The sequence below is a fragment of the Caloenas nicobarica genome, chromosome 24 (assembly GCF_036013445.1).
Source record: "Caloenas nicobarica isolate bCalNic1 chromosome 24, bCalNic1.hap1, whole genome shotgun sequence".
NCBI lineage: Eukaryota > Metazoa > Chordata > Aves > Columbiformes > Columbidae > Caloenas > Caloenas nicobarica.
The window spans coordinates 4,679,069-4,704,143 of record NC_088268.1 but is presented as its reverse complement, the minus strand read 5'-3'; the positions used below and the strand labels follow the sequence as shown (position 1 = coordinate 4,704,143).

General features: G+C 40.7%; 1 protein-coding gene across 2 annotated transcripts; it reads right to left on the bottom strand.

Annotated features, from left to right (window-relative positions):
- Window positions 1-646: 646 nt before the first annotated feature.
- Window positions 647-23,802, bottom strand: IKZF3 (IKAROS family zinc finger 3). 2 transcript variants are annotated; one of them, XM_065651071.1, is made up of 7 exons: window positions 23,749-23,802; window positions 22,864-22,974; window positions 12,935-13,195; window positions 12,097-12,264; window positions 10,351-10,467; window positions 5,811-5,927; window positions 647-1,350 (listed from the first exon to the last, which is right to left on the bottom strand). In XM_065651071.1, exons 1-7 carry the CDS (start codon window positions 23,786-23,788, stop codon window positions 647-649), a joined length of 1,518 nt encoding a protein of 505 aa, XP_065507143.1. In that variant the 5' UTR covers window positions 23,789-23,802. The 2 variants fall into 2 exon arrangements, with proteins under 2 accessions (XP_065507143.1, XP_065507145.1); XM_065651073.1 differs by having other exon boundaries at window positions 12,935-13,206; window positions 22,854-22,974; window positions 23,749-23,794.
- Between the last annotated feature and the right edge of the window lie 1,273 nt (window positions 23,803-25,075).

The window sequence follows — 25,075 nt, the reverse complement described above, 5'->3', positions numbered from 1 at the left end:
CAAAATAGGTTTCATTTCTTATTTTGCTATTAGTGAGTAAGACACATGTGGGAGTGACTTTAAAGAAAGTGAACAGAGGGGTAAGAAAAATGAAAGTGTGGTGGGGCTCTTTGAGACTTAGGGGAAAACCTTTAAAGAGGAATTAATAATCCCTCCCAGACACATGTTTTCCTTGTGTCAGTGATGAGCCATGTGAAGATCATCGGGACTGAAACAGCCAGAAAAAGCTCCTCCTGTATGCGTCTGACTATACATCTGGCCAAAAGCAGAGAAACAGGCAGCAGGGCATCAAAACCTTTTGCGCTGAGTTAAAGCATACATTATAAAAACAAATGCACTTTAAAAAAATTTTTTAAAAAAATCTTAAATGGCTCTTGATTTTCACAAAAATAAAGTTCATATAAAAATGGGTCTCTGCTCCTGGTATTTTGTACAGTACCACTCACCAAGGCAGCTAGGCACAGATGCTACAGAACACTGAAATATTTCTTAAAAAAAAAAAAAATTTAGAGGTATCACCTCCCTGCGACACTCATTTAAAAACTGGCATAGAAAAATTCTCTGGAAATTTCTTTATACTAATTAAAAAACCAACCAAACAAGCCTTCCTTCTGACCTAAACCAAAGCCTTTGAAAGCCAGTCCTTTTATTTGAGCACGACCCTGTGCTCGCCTCGCGCTATGTGCGAGGAAAACTCGTATCGGTCGTGGCTCCGGTACCCGCAGACGTTGCACTCAAAGGGGTCGCGGAAGCCGTGGCAGCCCATGTGGATGGTGAACATCACATAATCCAAAAAGAGGACGCGGCAGTGGTCACACCGGTAGACCCCGATGGCTTCCCCTTCCTTGTTGATGACCTTGAAGGCATCGCGCGGGCAGATGGCGGGTGGCTTGATGATGTCGAACGGCCTCGGGAAATCCTTCAAGGACTGGAGGCCATTGCGGGATGGAGCAGGGATGACCTGGCTTTGATGGAAGGTGGGATTCGGCCGCTCCTCGTGGTTGCTGTCAGTGTCTGTGGAGTCTTGGCCGCTGTTGTTTGGGGAAAGACCCCTGTCGGAGGACAAGCTTTTGTCCCGGAGGTGGCCGTGGCTCTTTTCCACCTCCTGCGAGGTGCCGTTGGGCACGTCGGCACGGGTCAGGGCGATGGGGTACAGGCTGCTGATGACAGGGACCATTTCGGAGGTGGGAGCCGGCGGTGTCTGCATGAGCGGGCGCAAGGCTTCGGCCCCCAGGTAGGTGATGGCGTTGTTTATGGCCTGGTCCATCATGCGTCCTTGCATTATGTCGCTTTCCTTTTCGTACACGAAGCTCGAGTTATAATTAACATCAAAACCGTGTCGTTTCTCACCTGCAAGAGAGGAGAGGTGTTAAATTAAATGCTTTTTTACCCACCCAAGTCAAGCTCATGATGCATTTTTTAAATGGCAGTAGCGCCTGGAAAGTAAAGAAGCATTAAATGTTCTCTGCTGAAAGAGGCTGTTCATCTGCACAAGTCTCTGGGGTTTTTTTGGGTTTTCTTGTTTTTTAAAGCTCAGACTTGGAAGCAAAAAACCCAATCTAATAGAGGAGGTGGTGAGGATACTTACTGGACAAATCATCATTAATTTTTAAAAATTATTCTGGGATTTAAGGGCAAGGATATTATCATAGCTTCCATAGAATAACTTCTCTCACTTTTTTTTCCTAGAAAAAGGTAAATACTCATTAATGAAAATACTTGTAAAACAACTAATTGATAGTGAACCTAAATACTCCATTTACAATACCAAGATTGCAACTCTTCTTTCTTGACTTGTCCCTGAGAAGTGTACAGAAGAAACGAATCTCTAACAGAAGAAATTAAGACAAGTGACGGCTGAAGTCTGATGCACTTCTCGCTACTTTTACCCACCTGGTAGACTCTTCTTTTATACGACCTTGGACACTAAAGCTTTTTTAAAAAAAAAAAAAAAAAAAAGGACCAGACCAAATGTTTTATGTGCAAGTGACTTGCAAACATCAGATCCACTAATCTTTTAGTTACCATAAGTGGAGTAGTGCAGATGTTTATCAGTCACCTGTCAACACCATGACTCAATGTATATGAAACTCATTAGGTTTCACTGCAGAGGCAGAAAACCAGGAGCTCACGTTTCTCTTATAAAACACACAAAAAGGTTAGTGAACCACAAGAGCGTAACTGCTTCCAACCCTCAACAAAACTTGTGATCCAACTTCACACGGAAGGAAAAAAAAAAAATATAGCACATTTGTATGACTCACAAAACCAGCTCCAGGCAAGTGAAAGATGTGAACAAATTTGAAATTTAAAAAAAAAAAAAGTGCGACAAAAGTAAAAATATACAGGACTCCCCATAAACTTCGGGTTAGGAGTCACAAGGCACAAAAACCACAATGCATGATCACGGAGCCTCTTGCAGAACTTTGTTATTCCACCATCCCGGTGGCTTTTTAAAATCCCCACAAGAGCTCATTCTGCCTCCCTTAAATTATCAGTTATATCTAATGAAATGCAAATACCCAAACACTCTTCTGACATACATTAACGTGCCATGTTGCTGTACATTTTTAAAAGGCCACTGCACATCAAATGTGGACTCCTTACATGAGAGGGCAAGAAACGAGGCTGTAAACCAGCCTGCGACATGTCTCAGATAATTTGGGAGGAAAAGGCATCACATAAAGAACAGCTCCTCTCTCTCTCTCCCCCCTCGCCGTCTCAGCAGACACCCCAAGGCAATACCTCAGTAAAATACCAATATTTGGGCAGGCTGAATCCGCATGAAAGTGCTAATCGTACATCCAGAATGTCAAGTTATAGCACCATATCACAATCAAGCAGACAAGGGGCCACTCTTGAAATTTTTTTTTTTTTTTTTTCCTCTTCAGTCAAATACAGCAAAACTCTCCGTGGGAAGAGACAACAAGCCAGATCAGCTCTTCACTCAAAAACAACAGCAGTCGGGCAGGAGAAAGTTGGTATTGAAGATTTAGAAAAGGGGAAAGGAGTATATGGGGACTGGGGACGAATAAGATGGACTGTGCTGAAAGCAGTTGATGTTTTATCTTCGTAGCCAGCAGGACAATGTAATAGATAAATATTCTGAGTTAAGCTGCTATCTGCACCAGGGGAAGTGCCACAACATTATTGAAAAACACTACATTAAAAATTAAACTTACAGGTTCTTGAGGGTTCATTTACAAAGCAGCCACCGGCTAGCGGAACATCTTTTTTATTTGTTTGTCTCGGCGCAATGCAAAAGCGTCCCCCTTCAAAATTCACACATGAGCCATAGCGTATGACACATCCTCATGTGCTGCTCAGCGATGCTTCGCTTGCTCTCAAACATCCGCAGATTTTTGCAGCCTGGGGAGGTGCGGACACTGGAAACGGGGAGCGAACCTGCTTCCCGCCGCCGCGCTAACCAAAGCCGGCAATTTCTCGTTAAGACTTTGCACGCTGGATAACGGTGTTTGTTAGCACTTTGACCACCATGAGAAATATATTTCTACTCCTCATCTCAGGGAGAACTTGTTTTTAAAAAGGAAGAAATAGTTTGTGGGTCAAGATTCTCAGCTGCTGTCAACTGGACTCGTGTGAACTGAAGATGCAGCCCCTGAGTGTTTTATGCAGCAGGGAAGAACCATCAGCACAGGGATCTCTTCTCCTGGGCTATTTCTATTTGTTATTTTTTTAAAATATCTGTTCATTAATCGAACCAGGAAGTACAGAAAGCCAAGGTTTGTAGAATTGGTGTATACAACATGCAAAACAGAAATCCCCAGCAAAATAGGAAACATAAAATTCAGCAACTTCCATTCAAATCCTTCTTCCCTCATAACTAAAGGAAAAGCTGAGGACAAAAGTCTTTGCAGGAGAAGCCTTTGAAAGGAGGCCCAGTGTGGAGTTTAAGAGTGAAGTATACGCTCTGCTGATCTGTGTCCTTAGTGGAGACTTGTGGTAGCTACTGAAAATGAAAATGTGAAAAAATAAAGTGGGCAAGACTCCTGGTGCTCGTATGAATCTCTGTAGAACCCTCAAATAATAATAAAGGGTTTTTTTTTTTGTCTGATCAATAGACCTCATTCACAGAAATGAGCCCAACAAAGATGCCTTGTTAGTACACATCTCTATCCCTTCTTCCTGACAAAATGAGAAATCAGCACCCGCTCCAAGAATGCCGTTTCCCAAGAAATGACAAAGCTGTCCCGGCAGATTTGCCCTCCTACACGTACAGGTCAGAAAGTCACACAAGTCAAGCCAAGGTCGGACAGGCTGCTCCTGCAAACATACTTCCCAGGGATAAAACGGACCAAGCGAGTAATTTTTTCAGAGGTTACCCAACAAGAACATGCCAATCGCAGGGGTTCTAGAAAAACAGTAACTCTCACAAATTAGTTGTTTCATTCCTTTAGGCAAACTGCCCTGAGTCCTCCAGCTTCTCCGCAAAAACTCCTGGATGGTGCAGGATCGGCTTGTGCCATCTGCAGACCATGGTACTGAGCACAATCACAAATCAAAAATGGGTCTATCCTATATGGTAACAAGTATGTTCGTTAAAAAGAAAATAATCAGAAAAACACCGGTACTTAACTTGAAGCGTATGCTGAGTGGTTGCATCCTGCTGCAGATGCACTTAATAAAATACAGAAAGACTGAATTGGTAGCAATTATAAAACAAGATAAGGTGAAGGGCTAAAAAAAAGGAAGCTAAAGATTTTCAAACACGTTTGCATTAGTATTACTGTTTGAATCACAGTGCAACATGTAAGGTCTGAATCACAGAGTCAACAGTTTCAATATTAAGCACCCAAAGGCACTGGGGTGGAGTGTGCTGGTGACTTCACTCCTGTACAAAAAGTGACCTTTTAAAAGCCATTTTAAGACGTCTAAATCAAAGTTATCAGTTTTCATAGATGAAAGTCCAGTGCTACCCACCAAACCCAGTAAGAGCTGCGGTACCTTTCAAAATTAAGCTGCCTGCACTCCCCGCCCCTCACTGCTCCCTCCAGCAAAACGTATTTTAAGAAAAATAAGCACTCAGTACCTGATATAACCATATAGAATATAACAAATAAGGCATTATTAGTACTAATATAAAACTGCTAAGTCAGGTCTTTACTCAGGACACAAGAGTTGCATTTTATTTTCTTAAAAGGCAGGTTAATGAACGCAGACTAGCCAGGAGGATCAGGCGAACCTGTCAAACTAGTATTTAAGATCCCCAGAGCATGCAAAACTCTGATCATACAAAATTAAATGCAAAGAAAATGCTATGGAAACACCATGTTGCTTAAACTACCACAAGAAAGGACCTGATCTTTTAAAATCATAGTCAGATTCAGCAGGATGACTAACCCAAACCAATACTTTTCTGTGTTTAGGCCCTTATTCCACGCGTGCAACCTGCAAGTAGCTTTGGCTCCTGCTGACCAGAAAGAGACCTCAACAGCATTAAGGCTTCTGGTCTTTTCCTGTAAAGAACCTGGCAGAGAACATTTCAAACACACAGGTACAGAAAACACCACCTGCAAGCTCATAAAATATATTGATAAATTTCCACAAAGCACAATAGTAGCTTCCATTCAGTTTAAGTATCTAACAGAATATATTCTTCTTATTTTAATCAAAACCCTACAACAAATCACTAAAACCACATCAGAATAATCAAAGTTACTCTACTTATATTCTTTCGTATTAAATTAGATTATAAACTTGAGTGTTTAAAAGAAGCAGAAGCATTGTACTACAGGTTACCAGCTTGCACATATTTAACTGTTGCGCATGAAAAGGTTTTTTGTTCTTACCAATAAATTTCTGAGGCATTGAGCTTTTTCGCTTTGCCACGTTGCTCGCTAGCCTGTCCAGCACAAGGGCTCTTTCACTCCCCATCTCTGCCTTGATGTGCCTTGCCTCCACGCTCGCTAGTTTGGAAAATGTGAAGAAGAAAAAAAAAAAACACAACACGTAGGTGAAAAGGAAAAAAAATTAAAAATTAAAAAAAAAAAAAAAAAGGAAGAGATGAATGGTTTAATCTCCGGAGTTTGCCACATTAACAGGGAGGAAACAGTTTGGAGATCTGATGTAAACTTGTTTTGCTTTTTCTGTCGTTCTTGCTCTTTGCATCTTGGGCAGCAGCTGCGGTCAGTGGAACCAGGCGCAGGAACAGCCGCTCGTCGTGCAGTCCTGAGCTCGTGCAAGGGGAGCAAACCATACAAACTACAAACTCGGGCTCTTCGTGAGCAAGAGGAAGTGCAAAATAAACTGGCTGGAAGGGCTGGTTACAAAAGGTAGCTGGAGATACCACCTCTGCTAGTCTTTCTTTTTTATTCTGAGTAAGCCTGTGTGACACCTGCAGACCGACACGGCTTCAAAACTTCAATCCAAGACACTCAGTGCTCTTGCTACACTTTTTAGATATCAGTCATACCTACACGTCTTCTTAACCAATCACTAAGAAACTTGTATAAAATATGTCAGTGTTCCATTAAAATAAAAATAATGTAATATTTCAATATTCACTTCTCACTCAGCCATTATACTCTGGTTTCTCTTCAGATTGTATAACTTTTTTTTCCTAAATGCTACAGCTAAAACTAATTCAGAATGTTTTCTCTCTGGCACACTTGTAAGCATTAAGTGTCTCAAACCTCATTATAACCTCCACAATTTCTAATTTCAGGAAAAGTCTGTGTGCCCTACGATCACACCCTTGAGAGCGGGCCGCTGTTTTAAGGCTCTGAACCATTTTCCAGAGTTCTCCTTCAGCTGCACTAACCAGCGCCCATCACTTCACGGAAATTACTGCCGAGGCTTTGAGCTGGATCAGCCAAGCTGAAGAACCGCCACCTCATATCGCTACTGCCACACTAATACTGAATATAACCGCTGTGGCTTCCCCTCCCCCCCAAAAAAAGCTTGTTCTCGCTTAAAGAACAAATATCAGTAGTGGTACTTCTATATCAAAAAGTGTTTCAGCATTAGGGACCACTGTGGTGAAAAGCAGATGTGTTTTAAGATGCTGCTCATGCCTTTGAGAGTTGGTACCTAAGTAGAAGGAAACAAAGACAGGGGAGGGTAATTTACCTTCTCAAGGTAATACCAAAGGTCAGATCTCACCGTGAAAGAATCCTGGCTGCTGTGTCATTGTACTGTTGCGCTAGCTTACCTAAATGTGAAGCATCATCTACATAAGAAAGAAGTGATGCCAGAGGAAAGGGATACAAGCACTTCTGTATCTCTTCAGTCCTGCTAAATGCAGCTTTAGTCAGTATTGGACTTAAATTGCAGTTTGCCAAGTACAACAAGTGATAAAAACACAGTATCATCCTTCCAGAGCTTAGTGTGCAGCATTTCCCTATAATTTCAAAGTCAGTCAGTCCTTACTTGGTTATTATTGCTGTTATTGATACCATATGAGTTTCAGTCAGCACAAACCATGACTCACCAAACCTCAGCCAGAACCGTGTGTTAATGTTTGTTCAGCATTTTGAAAATGTAAAGCGCTTCATAAGGACTCGACGCCACAAATACCGGCTATGAAAATGCCTCAGGATGGATGGGATAACAGGGCCCAGCTCAGCACTCCCTTAGTCCTGGCTCATCAGGCTGGAACTCCATGATACACATGAGCATCAGCCCCACAGAGGGCATGAATAAATGCCTTAAAGGTAATAACATACAGCTTTTCTGACCTGATTTTTATTCCAAATCACTCTCATGTTTAGACTTACATTCATTAACTGCTAAAATGCACCTGCTTCCAGCATGAAATACCAAGACACTACGTAACAGTTTACATAAAGTGAGACAAAACATCAGATTAAGTTGAAACTACAAGGGAAAATCGGGTAGGCAGAACTTAATCATCTGTTTGGGTTTTGGCCAGAAGCTCTAGTTAATTATTGAGAATAATGTTATGGGGGTTTTAATTTCAGAACTTCTGTTTAACTCTCATGGTCCAAAAAGTGGAATGTGCTTTCTGAGCTGCTTATATTATCTTTAGATAACTGCAGTTCAAGGTTTTAACCATCCCCAACCCAGAAAGCTTGTGATCTTGACAGGACCATTGCACAAGTCATTAATAATAGTAATTTAAATTTTGAAAACACCAACAACCCACAACTACCCTGAGCAAGTAATAATATAAACAGTGCTGTATATTCAACAATTTACATCGTAAAGAAAAACAAACAAACACAATTCATCCATGTCATAAAAGCAGCTCCCTGGTCCCTACCATTCCTTCATTTTTCTTATTTTGTTCTTAGAGTTCCTCTCTTTCTCAATCTTTAACTTCATGAGTTGCACTCATGCACTATTAAAGCTTTAATTCCATATTTTCAGAATCTTTTACTCTATCTTGTGACGGAACTCAAGGAGTGAACTTTTTGCAAACCCTCTTAACCAGCCCTAGAAACACACTGGGAGCTCCACGGAGCAGATGAGTGACTATTTGTCTTGTCAATGTTATTTATGTGAACTTTATTAAATTAGTGTCAAGAGGGCAGACAAGCGGCTTCCTGCCGAGGTAACAATGGTCTTTACTCAGACAAGTTTGCTGAAGAGACAGTAACTATTGACCTACATAATATCTTCTGGGACATCTGTAAGTATCAATCTTCCAGTTTGATGACTGTCTGCCATTTTATTTTAATGCTGAGGGTCTTCTCTTTCACATTAAGATTTTCTACTTCTTGCTAACTGCCATTTTTTTGCCTAAAGAAAAAAAAAATCTCCATTTATGGGCCACAAAAGGTCTTTGACGATGTCTTCATATACAGCCTTGGGTAAACAGTATCAGCTGTAACAGGTGGTTACACTGGTTCTCTCCCACAACTTAAAATTATCTCCCCACTTTCTTCTGGATCACGTATCAAACAAGCTAAGAATAAGATTTAGTATTTAGAAATTTTTTTTTTTTAATTGCTCAAAGTTCTCTAAAGGCTTGTCAAACGGAGAGAAATCATCGTGCACTGTCTCCCTCTTCAATTAACCACTAGATGATTCCACTGCAAATCGTGACATTAGTTTAAACAACTCATTATCTAACTATAACATGTATCTAAAAATAGATTTCAGGCTGGACTGACAGAAACGGTCAAGTGCTTTGCTCAAAGTTATGCTGAGAGAAAGCAAATAGTACTAAGGAAAATCTAGATTTCCAAAGCACTTAACCTGTTCCAGCCTGTGCTCTTGAAATGCCCTGCAAGGCGAATAGTTCTGATGGTTCAACTGCACGGGAAAACAAACATCAAAAAGTCTAAGGATCCTAAAAGGAACTCTGCAGACCAAACAAACCACCCTCTTCCCTCTTGCTCAGATCTACCAGTGCTCTCGCATGTGCCTCTAGAATTCCACAGCAAGTCAAGCTCCTAACCATGGTATTTTCTACAGTAGTAGGATGGGGTTTCACTCCCAGGTCCTCACTGCTTTTAAATTTGGGTCACCATCTCCTACTTAGTGACCGATTCTGGCCTTTCCTGGCATCGTGGTGTGTGTGACAGTCCTGTGCCCTGGTCACCATGTCATTCTGGACATGTACACCGAGCAGATACTGCTCTTCCAGCCCAGAGCGTGAACATACGATCATTTAACCTGAATTGTTTCCATGGTGTGGTTTCCGCCGCGCTGTAAATGCGAGTATAATTTTTAGAACATGCGGGCATCGTTAACAAAACCCTGAAGTTCAAAGTGGAGCTCGAATTAGAGGCATTGCTTCCTGTAGCATCTCTGTGTGGTCAGTAAATAATGGAGAGTGGAACAGAGAGGTGGGTTATTGTGCAATGAGAACAATGAGCAGAGATTGTTATCAGGAACTGAGCAAAGCTAGCAATATTGCTTCATAAAAAACTTTCTTTCAGAGGTATTTCCACACTGCCACACTTGGAACATGCAAACTTTCTACTAAAAAGCAACTAGAATGGTTACTACCATCCTGATGCTTTTCTCACCAACAGTTCTTATTCTAAAGAAAAGGAAACAAAGGGACTGAGACATGTGAACAACTGTTGTCAACAACCATGGGCATCAACTCATCCAATAAAATAAGCTACATAATAGCACTGATGTAGGAATAATTCAACATACTGTGTCACCTACAGAAATGCTGCGCACAAGGTATTTTAGGTGTTTCATTCAAAGTAACTGTGAAATAAAGAAGTGATTAAAATAAAAGCATCCTTTAACTAGTTGCCTGAGGGATGCATTAAACCAGACCCTTAGGTTACTGAAAATACGTGTAGTAAAAACTGTTCTCGGGCTTGAATTAACAGCTTACCAGGTGCCCTTTTTTAAGCACTGTAATGTAATAAAAAACCCAAACCCACTGCAATGTGATAAACTCACCAGCCTCGCACACGCCGGTGTTCTGCAAGTAAGTGCGGCAGCGCTCCTTGTGCTCCTCCAACGAGCTCCTCTGCTTGTAGCTCCTCCCGCAAAACTCACATTTGTACGGCTTCTCCACTAGAAAAATAAGAGCGCAGTATAAAATAACGATGAGATACTACTAAAACGCTGTCTCCGTGACATACAAGTGGATAGTTACTCATGGCACATATTCAGCTCGTGGGGAATGCTTTACATTTCTGTTAAGTTTATGAGCACTGTAATCATGACAAAATTGGGGTTACAGAAGGGTGAGAACCACCGGACACAAAGTTCCTCTTCATCCCCTAAGCTCAGCAGCAGAAAAGACGAGGACTTAGGTTAGACATGGCTCCCAGGAGCTCGGGTTCCTAAGCCTGGCTCTAGCTGACAACTCTTCTTGGCATAACTTCCCCACGGAAGAGTAATTGTACCACTGCTAAACCGGGACTGCAACTGCCCGACTGCCTCACCTAGGGCCCGCCTGTGCAGAATTTTTCAAGGATTTCATGAAGCTGATGAAGTTAAACCAAACCAAAACCATATGTGAGGTTCATTTAATTTCCAAAGCCCCTTGCTGGAAAGTGAATTATGTTCTTAATCCATTTAAGCTGAAGCCAACCTGTTTGAAACTCAAGCATTCACACAGCCCTTCCCAGCACCTCATGTGCAAGGACTTGAGACACTTCCTAAATTATCTCATTACTGGTTTGTGAACAGACATCCTCTAACAAACCCAGGCAAAATATCATCCCTGTACAGCACCAATATAACTAGCCTTGCATTTTATATTGTGCAAAAAGACCATACTCCCTACTGCTAATGCAATTGCTCGCTTATTTGTGTGATTCACTTGAAGAGATTTTCTTCATACTGTTTATAAACCAGCTTTAAAAACTTCAGTCACAATAACCACGCGATATGTTTGAAGCACGATGATGTTTTTAGGATTGTGCTAGTGGGGGACAGTCACCACCACTGTGCTGGGTCTTGATTAAATCAGCAGCTCATTTATCCATGTCGGATAATCTCATTTTTTAACTTTGATTCTTTGCGAGGTTGATTTTTTTTTTTTCCTGTAAGGTGAAGTGCAGAGATAACATCTGTCACTTACAATAAATGTTTTCTTTCTAGGCCTTTGTATAACATGGGATATACACACAGAGTAAGCACAACTGGGCTCTTGTAGAACTGGGAGAACTGATTAATCAATTTAAACCTGGCTTGTTATTCAAGTCACCTCAGCTCTGTGCCTCCATTTCTCTCATCTGTAAAAATGGACGGAACAAAAAAACCACTGGCATTTGTTGAGCATGTTAAGACATTCAGATGAAAGGCACTACACAACCGCGAGGTGGATTACACTCCTGGAGCCATCCTAGCAGCGCAGGAGAAGAACAAAGTCCCGGCAAAGCATTTCTTCACGCTGCTCCTCAAATTCAGAGCCTGCTGGCATCGCTGGCTCCACTCATTCGAGGTGAGCAAGGAGTTATTTTGTGCAAGCAGGTATCGAGGCTGTGACAGCGGCTTTCCCCGTCTCCTCTTTCTGGATTCAAAGTGGAGATGGTTCCAGCAGCACAGCAGGCAGAGGGACTGGTCACTGCTGTTTGTCAACTCTTTCAAAACTAGACCAGCTGAGCAAACTTTGCTGACTCTTTTATATTTTCCACATCGAGTGTCCTAGTGACACACATCTGAAACACATGAAGTGTCTTTGAAGTCACTTACCAGAATGTGTCCTTAAGTGACCTGTTAGCGCATCCCTCCTTTGGCAGGCATAACTGCAAAGATGACATTTAAAAGGTTTTTCCCCTGTGTGTAGTTTAATGTGGCGGAGGAGGTTACCCTTCTGAGTAAAGGAAGCTCCGCACTGATTACACTGGAATGGCCGTTCACCTTAAAATGACATACAAAAAAGGACATTTAATGGTTACGTGGGTATCACGATATCCTCATACCCTTTTTCCTTTTTGGAAGAGGAAAGAATGAGATACTGGATCAATTTATTTCTATAGAAACACACACACAGCCCTTCCATTGACTTCAGTGGGAGTTAAATGCAGCTCTGGTGTCACAGCTTCTTGTAACATATGTATGACAATGGAAAACACTGTACAGTTTTTCCATGGAAATAAGTGTTCTGGAGGAGGCTGATTCCAACAAGCTAGCAATTTTTAGAAAAAAAAAAAAGTCTTATCTTACTGCAGGTCAAAATGTAAGATGCTCGTTGGTTTGTTGCCAAAGTATAGAACAAAGAGAAACACATACACGGACTGGAAAGGGCAGCACAAAACCAATGGCTGAAATACTTCAATGACATAGTGCCTTTCATCCAAAATTCTTAAAATGCCTCACAAACACAGTTTTACTAACATTTAATCCTGATAAGAAGGTGGGTAAAGTGAGGCACAGAAAAGCGAGTAACTTGCCAGAGATCACATGTGGCATCAAGGACAGAACAAGGAAATCCCGATTTTGGTATCTTTTTAAAAAATAAGTAGTCTAGATTACACATTATTATTCTTTCAGTATTCAGCTCTTACAATAACAATATAGGGATATTTACCAGTGTGGCTACGCTTATGAACCATCAAGACATTGAGGCTAATGCAGGCTAATCCACAGATATCACAATTCATTTTTCCACTAGCTGGCCTGATGTTGTCATATGAACCAGAATGTCTTTCCAGTTTAATGCTTTCGTATTCAGTATATTCTCTGGGATAGGTGTAAGGCATTTCAGATTCTTCTGGGTTTTCCATAGGCTCTGAATTTAAAGCACTCTCCTCTCTTTCACTGTATTCACCTTTCACTTTAACCACATCATCTGCAGGCAAAACAAAGCACAAAAGGGAAAAATGCTCAGCTTAGGCACAATGAAGTCTCTTAGGAAAAAAGCTCACCAAAAATTATGTAAAATTACATTATCAGTCTTCCTAAAAGTTTTATTTAAACACCCAAAGATGAAGAAATGCAATTGAGACATGAATCTTCACGGATCATGTACACTTAATGACATGGTGTGATAGCCTTTAAAAGTATTGACATGCCTGTTAATTACCTTTGATGTACAATTTCCTTCTACAGGTTATAAAAGTATAATACAGAACAAACTTCTCCTGCAATTACAGGGTACTATTCAGGATTCAAAAGAAAATGCTTATTCCCACGACTCACAATTAGCCTATAGAAATTAGTGTCTCAGGCTGCTCCTTGTGAATTGGAAACAGAGAAAGACGCACTTAAAAGGATACTTATCTCTTCCTGTGGAACCTCAGGTGCTTCAAACATGCCTAAAAAATATGTCTGATCCAGTATAAGACTTACAGTGTTCCCATGGTAGAGATTCTCATCAGTTAAGCCTAAGGAAACATCCTAATTTTCATTTGCAAATTGCAATTTTTATCCAAAGATCTGGCATGTGTGACGAGCATCCGCTAATCTTGATACCTGTATCCTAAAGTTACTATGCGAGTAAAGCCAGCAGAGGCAGGGCAAGGATTTCCTGATAAATAAATATATCCCAGAAAGGTTAAAAGTTTTGTCCGAAGTCATATTGTGACTATGTGGCAAAGAACACAAAGACTCATGAAGATCAGCAGCCATGGCCTTTAAATATGTTCCTGGACCTGTAGCCGTGTTCAGAGAAAACCAAAGATATTGCCTTAAATTTCACGACAAGAGGAGAATGTAACAAACAGCTAAGAATTTACTAGCAATAATACTCCCATATAAATATATAAGCAAATTGGTCACACTATATAAACAGTTGATGATTCCCAACTTCTGTCACTGAATTTCCTTCCTACTATTAACTCCAGCATTACCAGCACTCCTTTCTAATGGACAGGACAGCTTTTTTCTGCCTAAAGCTCACTTTTCCACCTAGACAAGAGCTGACTTGAGTTCTGCCTCAAACTACCAAGGGAAGAAAAGCACCAGGAGATAAAATGTATGGTTTCCAGTTTGAAAGTCTTGTTCTCATGGCCACCTGCTCCTCTCTCAAATCGAGGGTTAGACAGTTAAATCTGGCACTTAATCACTTGTCCTTCCTCCCAAGTACAGAACACTGACCACTGAATAAGTATTAGCTCTGGTTCTGAGTAATAAGCCACATCAAATGCCGAGAACAAACAACGAGTGACAGCACAAATGAGGTGGCAACATAAAAGCAGCACTGAAAAATAAAGGGCCGGCAACCAATACTTTCACAAAAATCAAAATTTTCAACTATATTTTAGTGATAAAAATCGCTGCTCTATCCTAAATGTTTGCACTATGCCCAGCCTATTTTACTTTGGGTTGAAGTGAGGTGGAAGGAACAGGTGAGTGACAATTTCTTCACCCTATGCAAGAATCCACCATGGAAATGGTGGAATGGAAAACAGAGATTCCTCTTGGTGCTCTCCCATAGATGATGATATTCACAGGATGGCTTTTTTTCCCCCATCCTAGACATCTGTTAGTATTTGGTATAGGGTCCCAAGGAGCTCACACAGGTTTGGGTGTTTGCTCACTGGTAGGTTGAGATTCAGCTGCAAATGGGCCATTTTTCCCTGCACCGTCAGTACCAGTTCTGCTTCGCATCCCGGGGATTCCCAGCTCCACCGAAACAGGGTTTCCTCTCTGCTCCAGCTTCATGTCTGAGGATGCAAGGGCGATCCTGCTATCAAGACTCCTTCAAAATCAGTTTATGCATCCATTTCCATCACTCTAATGAAAAAATTGCCAGCTGCTGAAAGCAGCTTTCAACGGAATCTCTTTTCCCTCTCAAAAGGCAGCAGTTCCAAAACAATTTGCTACATCCTGCGCAGAGCGGTAAAAGGCAGCACACACTTTCAGAAATGATTTCAATTCCCACTTTCTACTCAACGTCTCACCTTCGTCTGCATCAGATGCAATTGCTTAGCAGCGGAGGATGAGCTGTAACCTCCAACTGAGAAGACTTCTCTGCCGTTTTCTGTTCCTCACCACACAGCTCGCAGCTTTTCACTCTTTTAGAGACTCGTGCCGGTGTCCACACGGCGCCAAAACTGGTTTGAGCTCTCTGTGCCGACTGGCACAAACTGGGCAAGCCATCCTATGCTTCCGCCGTGGAAAATAATTACCTCTGCATTTTCCACGTTGCACGCTGACTGCTCGCAGTGCTCGCGTTCTTTTAGTGATGGAGAAGGATGCACCTGAGTTCTGCTCAAGGTTTTTCCACCACTGCTGCCTCCCCCCAACAAACATCCCCCCCGCTCCAGCCGCCAGTGATATGCCACCAAAGCTCGAGCGCTTTTCAGTTTGCATGTAGGTGTTTGAAGAACCTCAGTGGAAAAAAAATTCACCTTCTGATGACTGAGAACACCACAGAAGAGAAGCCACGAGGGAAGAGGCTTTTTTTTAACCAAATAAGTGTTAGAAGGGTTGGAATTTTTCCGCCCTAACACACCTGTTATTGTTTAGAGTCTATTCTGCCGTCCTGACAGCGATACTGAAGAAAGCTCTGGTACAAAGCAGGCTGAGGAAAAGACAGCTCAGTCCAGGTTGGCCTGAAAATGAACCAGGTGGTTGCAGAGATCTGAAGGAACCAAATTCCTTTTTCAGTCCTGACTTCTGCCCTATGCACTGGCACACACAGGGAATACTGTGAGATCAGGAGAAAGGTTTGTATCTGTCACCTAAAAATCATACCAATGTATTTTGATGAGATTAGGGAGTTTCCAGGCTCATCTGCCTCAAGCAAGAGGAAGGTGGCTATGACTTCGAGAAGAAAAAGGAAATTTAGCTGATGAAAAAACACAATTATCCCTAACAATACTGACAAAGTTCCCCCAGTTGAGAAAAAAAAGTGCTATCATCTCTTCTATGCTTAGGAAAGTAAAGAGGCAAGAGAAAAAAACATTCACCGTGTCCAACCCAGGTAACTATTTTTCTTGAGGCGGTTCATGAAGGTAATATACACTGCAGAAAGAAATGTTGTAGGTTTTACACAACAAAGTACCAGTGTGATGCGTTAAGGCTGATGCACATGGTTTCATTTCCTGGGGAGATGATTACGAGATGAAAGACATACTCCAGAGTAATATTTTTGTTTCACCTGAAACACTGTAAAAACAATGGGTTCTGGAAAAAATCCAAAATAAAGCTGTGGTAGCAACTTCAGACTGAGTCACCACATGAACGGTGCTTGTGTATGTTCTATAAAATGCACAAATTAAAAAAGTCAATAGCAGCAAAGAATTAGGACAAGCTAGAGCGTTACCTTAGTGATTCTCTCTAGTAGGAGGTCTCAGAAGGAAACCCCCCCCAATTACTACATTTAATCCAAGACCTTTGCATCCAATGTAGAGAAAAGAACGTAAGTTTTGCACTGTTGTTAAGCAAAGTTTACCAGTAGTGTTATGAAAAGCACAAGGAATAAAATCCAGAAGCTATTAAAGACAACGGCACAAAAGGGTGATGTTGCTCAAGTGTTTTACAAGGAGCGGGGTCATAATCGTGAAATCCTCAGCACATGCAAAAAGTCAACTGGATAACAAAGAAACTTAATCATCTTAATGTGGCATTTTAATGATGCTGCTGATTTGCTATGCCAATTCAGAGATAATGAGCCCCTAATGCTACAGATGTTCAGCCAGACTAAAGGGAAAAAAAAAAAAAAGAAAAAAGAAAAGCTTTTCTTGTATGCCATTTCCTAACTATCCAATTAAACAAATTGTGAGAGCATATAAATAGTTTACCAGGTTTTGACAGCTGTTAATAGGATTCAGATGCTGAAGTACAAGAGTCTATAGGTGTGCGTTGTGACTACCTGGATTTGGCAGGTATTAACTGATGATTCATCACCATTATCTCCACAAATTTTCCCCAGGAACAGCAGCAGAAAACCAAGACCTAGTGTGCGCATACTGGGGTCTGTCTGCTCCCAGAATGCGAGATTCCTTTACCTGAACCAGCTTGAAACAGAACAGACGTACATGGTAAAACAGAAAAAGTCAGCGGAGTTTCCAAATTAGAGTCAGAATCCTGAGAATTAACACACTGCGGGGAAAGATATGTTACAAATTTTAAAAACACCTGTATTCCTTAATTAATAAAGAGGAGTTTGCAGTACATCTATTGAAATGATAAAATGGGGGGAAAGAAATATTTTAAAAAAACCCCAAAAAACAAAAACCAAAACCCAACAAACAGAGGTAACACAGTCAGAGATGAGGCAATTTTTCTCCATGTCCGCTGATACCCATTCTGGGGAAGGGAAAGGAACTCAAGGATTTTTTGGCCCAGCATGGCTTTGTTTCTTCCCCTGACCCCAGTGATAATCTCCTTTTTTCCAACAGCAGCGATGCTTTTGTGAGATCCCTGTTTGCCAACAAAGGAAGCAGCAACCGCTGCCAAAAATTATTTCTTGGACAGATTTGCTTTGGTTTTATCTCATCCTTGTGCCTTCCAGAATTTTCTTCATACTCTCGTTCAGTATCCATTCTCATACAAAAACCAAGCATCTCTTTTGTTTAGATACCATATAAAACATACTTGACTGGTAATTCCTAAATGAACCGGTGCAGTTTGCACCTGGTGGAAATTTCACTTCTGAAAATAGGAGAGAAACTTTCACAATTCCCCTTTGTGGAGTGCGTGCTCTACGGTAATGAGTTTCCTTGTTTTTATTGTGACTTGAAACAAAAATAGAAACAAATCAAATTGAAATGCAGCACTGCGAATCGGAAAGAAAAAAAAGAGGCATCATTTTCCAAGCAGTCGGATGTATATTTTCTACTTCATTAATACCAGTGTCTTTCTATCATTAAAACACAGTATAATTTATCTAGTTGTACAATTAATTACAACAACTGCCAAACAACACACATCATCTCCAGGCTCATGCGAGCCATGAAACTTGAATTATGTAACTGGTTCTTAAAGCATCTTATTCAAATACAAGCATTTTTCTTATAAAGATGTATATTCCTGTGTAAAACTATAATTTCATACCTGGTATTTCCCATCTATTTACCAATTTCTGCCTAATAATAAGCTAGTGGGTTTTTTAGGATTTTCATTTTAAAAGGTTTCCAAAATATGTTATACTGACAGAAACAGTGATAAAGGAAAAAATGTTATCCAAAAAACAAGTGCTACCAAGTCTGGAGTTATACAGGACGAGTGCTCAGCAACACCAGGCCATGGTTTAGGGATGGAAATGAAAAATAATTCATTTAACTGACACTACAAACCGGATTTGGGGAAGCAAGGTGTTATTACCGGAGACAATAACTGGGAGCTAAAAAGCTATCCTGAAACTATCATGGGATTTTTTTTTTTTAATTTTAAGTGTCAATTCCTTGCCATTTTACTTCAACTGCCTGTGCCCTCAGTGTTGCACAAGAGCACAGAGGATCAGAGGAAACTCCATCCACACCCCCAGACCTGTCCCAGATGAGTTTTGTTTCATTTATGACACCTGTTAACACCTTTCAAATCTTAATATCTTTAAATTCTCCCTCTTAAAAAAAAAAAAAAAAAAAAAAAAAGAAACTGCATGAGTTCTTCCCTTCTGTTACGGTTAAGATAACATCACTCATAGAAAACATTTCTAAAATTACAATTCCTGAAGTCCAGAAAGCCAGATACAATCACAACCGTTAAATCAGACTTCAATTAGACAGTTAATCAGACAACATCTGGACCCAACAGTCAGACTGAGAAAGGCCACATGTTAAAATCAGATAATCGCCTTCATTAGTTATACCAAGGGACCTATTACTAATACAGCCGCTCAGGCATGATCGTCTCTGGTCAACTGCTTTTTCTGATGAACTTCTATCCCGAAAAGTTAGAAGTGTAGTTTCATTTGCCTTTTTAAAATTCATCTCCCAAAAATCTTTCTTGCGATGCGATATACTCCTGTGCTTCATACCAGAAAAATATAACATGAAGAAAAAAGAACATAACATGAAGAGCAGGGAAATCAGTTTATAGGTATTAAAACTCCATTGATATTCACCACAGATGACAGGAGCTTGGTTAAGATGTTGCTCAAAAACCTTGAATACCATAACACTGACAAAAATAAGTGTATTGATTTGATTTCACTAGAAAAAAAATTCCAGTAGTAAATAATCTAGATTCCGAGATTTGAATTTTAGATTACAAGCACATCGTCTCCAAATTGAGCTGTTTATAATGAGATACTTGAGCTTTGGCCATTCAGAGCTGTACACCCCATTCAGTCCTGTCTGGCAGGGGTACCAGAAGTAATACAGCATCTCACACATGATGCAAATTTTGCAGAATGCAATTACAAGTCAGCTGGCAATGAGACACAACCCCACTAGAAACGAGCTTCAGCATTTCCAATGCTCATGGAAACATTTGCTGCGTTTTAGCAAAGTTTGGGCTCTTGTGGATCTATTTCTGCTTTCTGATACCTTTCCAGCAGCAAAACTGCCCCTTAAACTCACACATTTTGTGCCAAATGAACAGCCTAGTTTGGGGGCAAAATGTGAGTCATCCTAATTAACTGATTTCCTTTCCACCAACCCATATTTCTAAAAATGGATATTACTTTCTACAACGACATGTGATTTGAGTTCCTAGGGCCGTTTTCTTCATCTTCACTTATTTCCTGCTGGGGCAGGGGAGGTTGAGAGGGAACACACCACAACTCATCTACCCTTGACTTTGGTGTCAAAGGAATAAGTATGTATCTCACCTTTAATTTCAAGGAATTGTTTTATGTGAATCTGAGATGCACATTGTGGAACAAGCGAAGAAAAATGCAGTTTAAAAAGTTGTGGAAAGGAGTCCATCATCAATTGACTAATGCTGTGCATCCATTCCCCTTCCAGACTTCGTCTGATAGTTTACACCAACATCTCAAAAGCAAGTTCTATTTTCTGCTGAGCATAATGGGTTAATTAGACTAAAACAGCTCACTTTCCTGCTTATTTCAAGGCAACTGGAATATCCGAGTTTCTGTATCAGCCCTGGGCTACCCATTGTGCAGGACAGTCCAAGCTGGTGTCAATCAGACAGGCCGCGGTGACAACTCCCTGTGTTGATGTCACCAAACGCGCTCGGCAGCATTCCTGCCGCTAAAACCAAGAGGCTTTTTTTTGTTGACAACACTGCGACTTTCAGTTCATGTCGAGCTGCCGAAGTGGAGAGCCCTGCACGGTTCAGCAGCCCCTGGTTTGAGCACTTACAGAAATCCCCCGTCAAGTGAACTTGCGCAGCGCTGCTGATGTTGCGAGATAACCCCTGAGTCCCATCAGCGGTAGGGCTCGATTTGGGCTTGGGAGATGTAATATTCTGATAAAAAACGGCACTTCCTTTGCGAGCAGATAAGTGCGTGTGCGAGCGGCACCACTGGAACCTCAGTACGCGCCCAAGCGAGAGTTTTGTCATCCTCTCCTGTCTCGCTCCAGCCTTTTAACCGCCCCCTTCCGCACACCTAAATGCAGCAGCAATTAGCATCCATAAACCACAAATGTGGCTTCTATTTCTTTTTATTTCACAACCATGAAAGCTAGCTAACACTCGTAACACCAAAAAAGTTGTCTGCCTCAACAGATAAGGGAATTAAGACATAATTAAATAGTTGCGCTTGACTGTGACTCCCCTATGAAAGAATGCAGATTTTTTAATTTAATTTTTAAATTGAGGATGTTTCAACTTTGGCCACCAAAAGTAATAGTGTTGGGGACACGTAAAGAAACAAGGGAAAAATCAAGGGAAATTAAGTGCTTCCTCCCCTTTCTGTCTCATTGCTTGTCTCTTTTCAGACTAGATACAGGAAGCACCATGGGAACAGCGTATTTTTATGGTTGCAGGCAAGCGTACACCACATGCACCACAGCATGCAGCTTCCATTCCCTTGAGGCAAAAAAAAACAAAACAGTTTCTTTCTTTTTTTCCCCTTGTTTGCCACTAAGCTTTTAATTAACATATTACTCTAGCCTTCTGCCCAATTGTTTGCCGATACTTGGCAATCATGGTAGTTGAAGCCCTTTTAAAAGGTGTGTATAATAGGACAGGTTGAATAGTTTTCATTGAATGGCACCCCACCTTCAGCAGTTATAAAATGGAACAAACACCACATCAGCCTTGAAGGAGCACAAATATGGAATTTTTTGCTGAAAAAGTGGATTTTCTTATGCCAAAAGAGCACTGGTTGTGATGACATTTCAGCCCTGTACACTAGTTTATTTGGTGCCTTTAGGAGGGTTCTGCAGCCGTTTGAAAAGATCACAGACTTTCTGCAGATCTGACATACAAGGCTCCACCAGACGATATCTAGATTTGATCAGGCTCCAACTTCTGCTCCAAGCCTCAGAAGTCCCCACTCTGTATTTAGAGTGTCGTTCATTAATAATTCAAGATTCACAAAAAACATATAGTCCAAGAAACCGGAAGATTACAACTTACTATGAATGCTTGACTAAACATGGAAAAACTAGACCCAATTGTACCGAAGAAAACCATGTTCAAGACAAATTAAGGCAGTGGAAAGGCAGCTATCAAATGTTCAATCTCACTCTGAGTCAGTGGCCTCTTGTTCTGCTGGTGGCCTCCAGCTGATGGAACAAACCCTGCAGGCACGGATCAGACAGGGCTTCAGGATAAGAAAACGGAGAGTTTTCTGTGATGGAGGCGATCGCCAGTGGTGAATTGTGAAGACACTGAAGCAGAATCACTTGCTCACAAAAAGGGCCAAACAACAAAACCGCTATTAACATTTTTAACATAATCCATTTCCCAAGAGCCATCACTAATACTAACGATATTTCTATTCTACGATTCTGGAGAATACTACATATTCATTTTTACCAGGGTTAGTGATCCCCAAATGATAACACTCCCACCAGGGCAGGACTGTCAGAACGTGGTTTCACTTATCTAGAAGACAGATAGTTATTGACCCGCAAGGGTTGCTCAGTGACTAATGTACCTGCTACCGTTATATAGTGGGCATGACATGAAAGCCAATTTTATTTGTGAATTTTAGTAGACAACAGCAACCGAACTGGCATTTGGCTTTAGGAAGAAATTTAAATACACCTACTGATATCCACATAGTCTGGACTACTTGTGCAGCATGCTTAAGTATTTAAGATTTATTGTGCTTCCGGTATCAGAATGATTGTAGAGAACTGTATGCGAAGCACTGAAGTAAACACAACATTTATTTAGTATGCTACAGCACATTAAAAGAGCTTACCATATGCACGTGATTTTTTTTTTAATCTTGCTATCCATATTTCATAGATCCTGTAAAAGTGACCCTTATAAAATGCATGTGAGGTTCCCTGAAGGAAAACAGTTTATTCCTCTGTTAAAGCATGTTGAAACACTCTAAACTAATTGCATCATTATTCCTTCTACAGATATGCAGGAAAGCCAGAGCCATGATCCAGAATAAACTTTCTGATCACTCGTACAGCATAATCAGATGAATAAAAAGACAAAACATAATTTATTTTTTCAGAATTCTATCCCCCACTTTACCTCCTGCTTCTTCACTAGGCTGATTGTGTTCCTTCACATCTTCCCCATTATCCATACTTTCCATTTCCTGGGATTTGTTCAGGTTACAGTCTGTCAAATCCTCTTGTTCTTCTGAAAAGAACAAGAATTAACTATTTATGCTCCAAGAATATTTCCAGGCGATTACCTCAAAGTATCTGCGAACTCCGAATACTGCTCACAATGTTCTTCTTACAGATGCATTAATTGCAGTTTGGACGAATGGATTTGCTTCCCAAAGTCATATGAAAACTCTTACACAGAGCACACACCTTTAACTAAATCTTAAGCTTTTGCTCAGATTTAACTATTCTGGAGATTGTTCTAAACAAGAACAAAACAGGAATAAATTCCAGGATATGTTACTCTATACATCATATGTATTCTGATAACTGCTGCTGGCAGGCAAGTTCTTCAGAGCCTGGAAAAGGAATCATGGCTCTACTTGGTTCATTTGGGCAAAATATCAATCATTCTGGCTCCCGGCCAGGAAGCTGCTCGAGCACGTTTAATCGGAAACCTCTTTGAACCCAGCTGCACTTTGCTGCTTATTTTACATGTGTCTTTTTAAACACCAACATTATCAGAAGGTTTTCTGCTGATCACTGCAGCAGCAGGATGTCCCAGAAATCCAAGCTTCTCTTCTCTGAAATAAAGCCAATTTTTTAGTAAAATTTAGGTGAAGTTTCCACAGTTTTATTCAAGTTCTAGAATTTACTTTTTGCCTTTCATGCCCCTCTTCATATTTGTGACTGTGCTAGTCGGTCTCCTGGGAATCTAAACACACTGCAATTCATATATTTTTCTCAATTTAAATTTAAAATTTTCAAGGTAGGGTGAAAGAACGTGACTTGACCAGCACTGTACCTGCAACCATGGGCTGTTCCTGAGGATTACTTAGGTCCATACCTGCCTGTGAATCTGCAAAAGACAGAAAAGCAGTCTGAGTTGCTTAATATTAGAAGCATTCATGACAATTATTATAATGTTATAAATTCCTGGGTTTTCGACTGAAAGCAAAACTGAAAGCACAAAATTCTCAAATGAATAAAGTAATTGTTGCATTTCATTGGACAACTTCTTTATATCTTCAACACTGGCATGTGCCCAGAGAAGTGATTATTTTCCAACTTCAAAAATTATAGAAGAAAACAACTTACACTTTCAATTTAAAAATCTCATTTTGCACTCTGTGAGCATAGTGTAGTGGTAGTAACTCCATATGAAGCAAATTTCTATGAAGCACTGAGTACAAGATATTTTCACACTCCTTCTTCAATAAAAAACAGAAAAACCCTGTTATCTTCACAAGCTCTAGTTGGTTTTAATGGAAATGCAAGTCTAGTTCCCATTTAGAGATTCAGATAAGGATCACATCAAGAATTTTTAAAAAGTTTGAGGACTACGTTTGTGGCCTGGTTTCCAAAAGCGCTGAAGCCAACGTGAGCCGCAGGTATTTCCATCTCCCACTCCAGTGCCCACATTGAAGCTGGTGAGTTTAACTGAAGTCACAGATCCAACCTGTCCAGACAAGGCTTCACTCATGTTTTGCTGTCTTGAGATTTCATTGACATGAGGATTGATTTTCTTCACCGTGTCACAGCCACCTGCTTCCTTCCTCCTTCCTTTCCTCTAGCTATTCCCCCCATTTTGTTTTTTGCACATACCAGAAAATCTTTTATTATCTTTGAACATAAATAATAGCTCCAGGACTTGTCAAAATTCATTCCTGGCAGTTACATAACAGAAACACACAGGCAGCGGCCATGAGGTGTTAACCGCTGGTGACATTTACCCCATCTTCACCTCTCTCTGCCACAGCTACGTACGGAACATTTCTGTGGTTGCTGCAACGTCAAAATATAAAGCTCTGTTAACTCTACAGCACAGGAGCCCAGCAGCAGTTGAGGCCATCCAAAAATTAGGCTGATGCCTCCAACAAAATAAGGGCAAACTCAGAAGAAGGGAAAAAAAAAAAAAAAGGGCAACAATAGAACTATCCAGCAAATCTTTTATAAATGTTTGGTTTTGTTGTCTCCCAAATGAAAGCATTCAGCTCCCATTTCTCAATAATGGGTCTAAGTGTTACATTATGCAGGTAGTTCCCATTCCTCTTAACCAGCTATTGCCAAAGAGCAGCAAGAAAAAAAGAAAATACAAATACACAAACACATTGAAGGGTGGATTTATTACT

Coding starts and splice junctions, on each gene's coding strand:
- IKZF3 (XM_065651073.1), bottom strand. CDS start 23,788: ATGGACCTAAGTAATCCTCAGGAACAGCCCATGGTTGCAG. Junction 22,975..23,748: donor GGAACAGCCCATGGTTGCAG/GTACAGTGCTGG, acceptor TGTTCTTTTCAG/AAGAACAAGAGGATTTGACA. Junction 5,928..10,350: donor CACCGGCGTGTGCGAGGCTG/GTGAGTTTATCA, acceptor TTTCCAAACTAG/CGAGCGTGGAGGCAAGGCAC.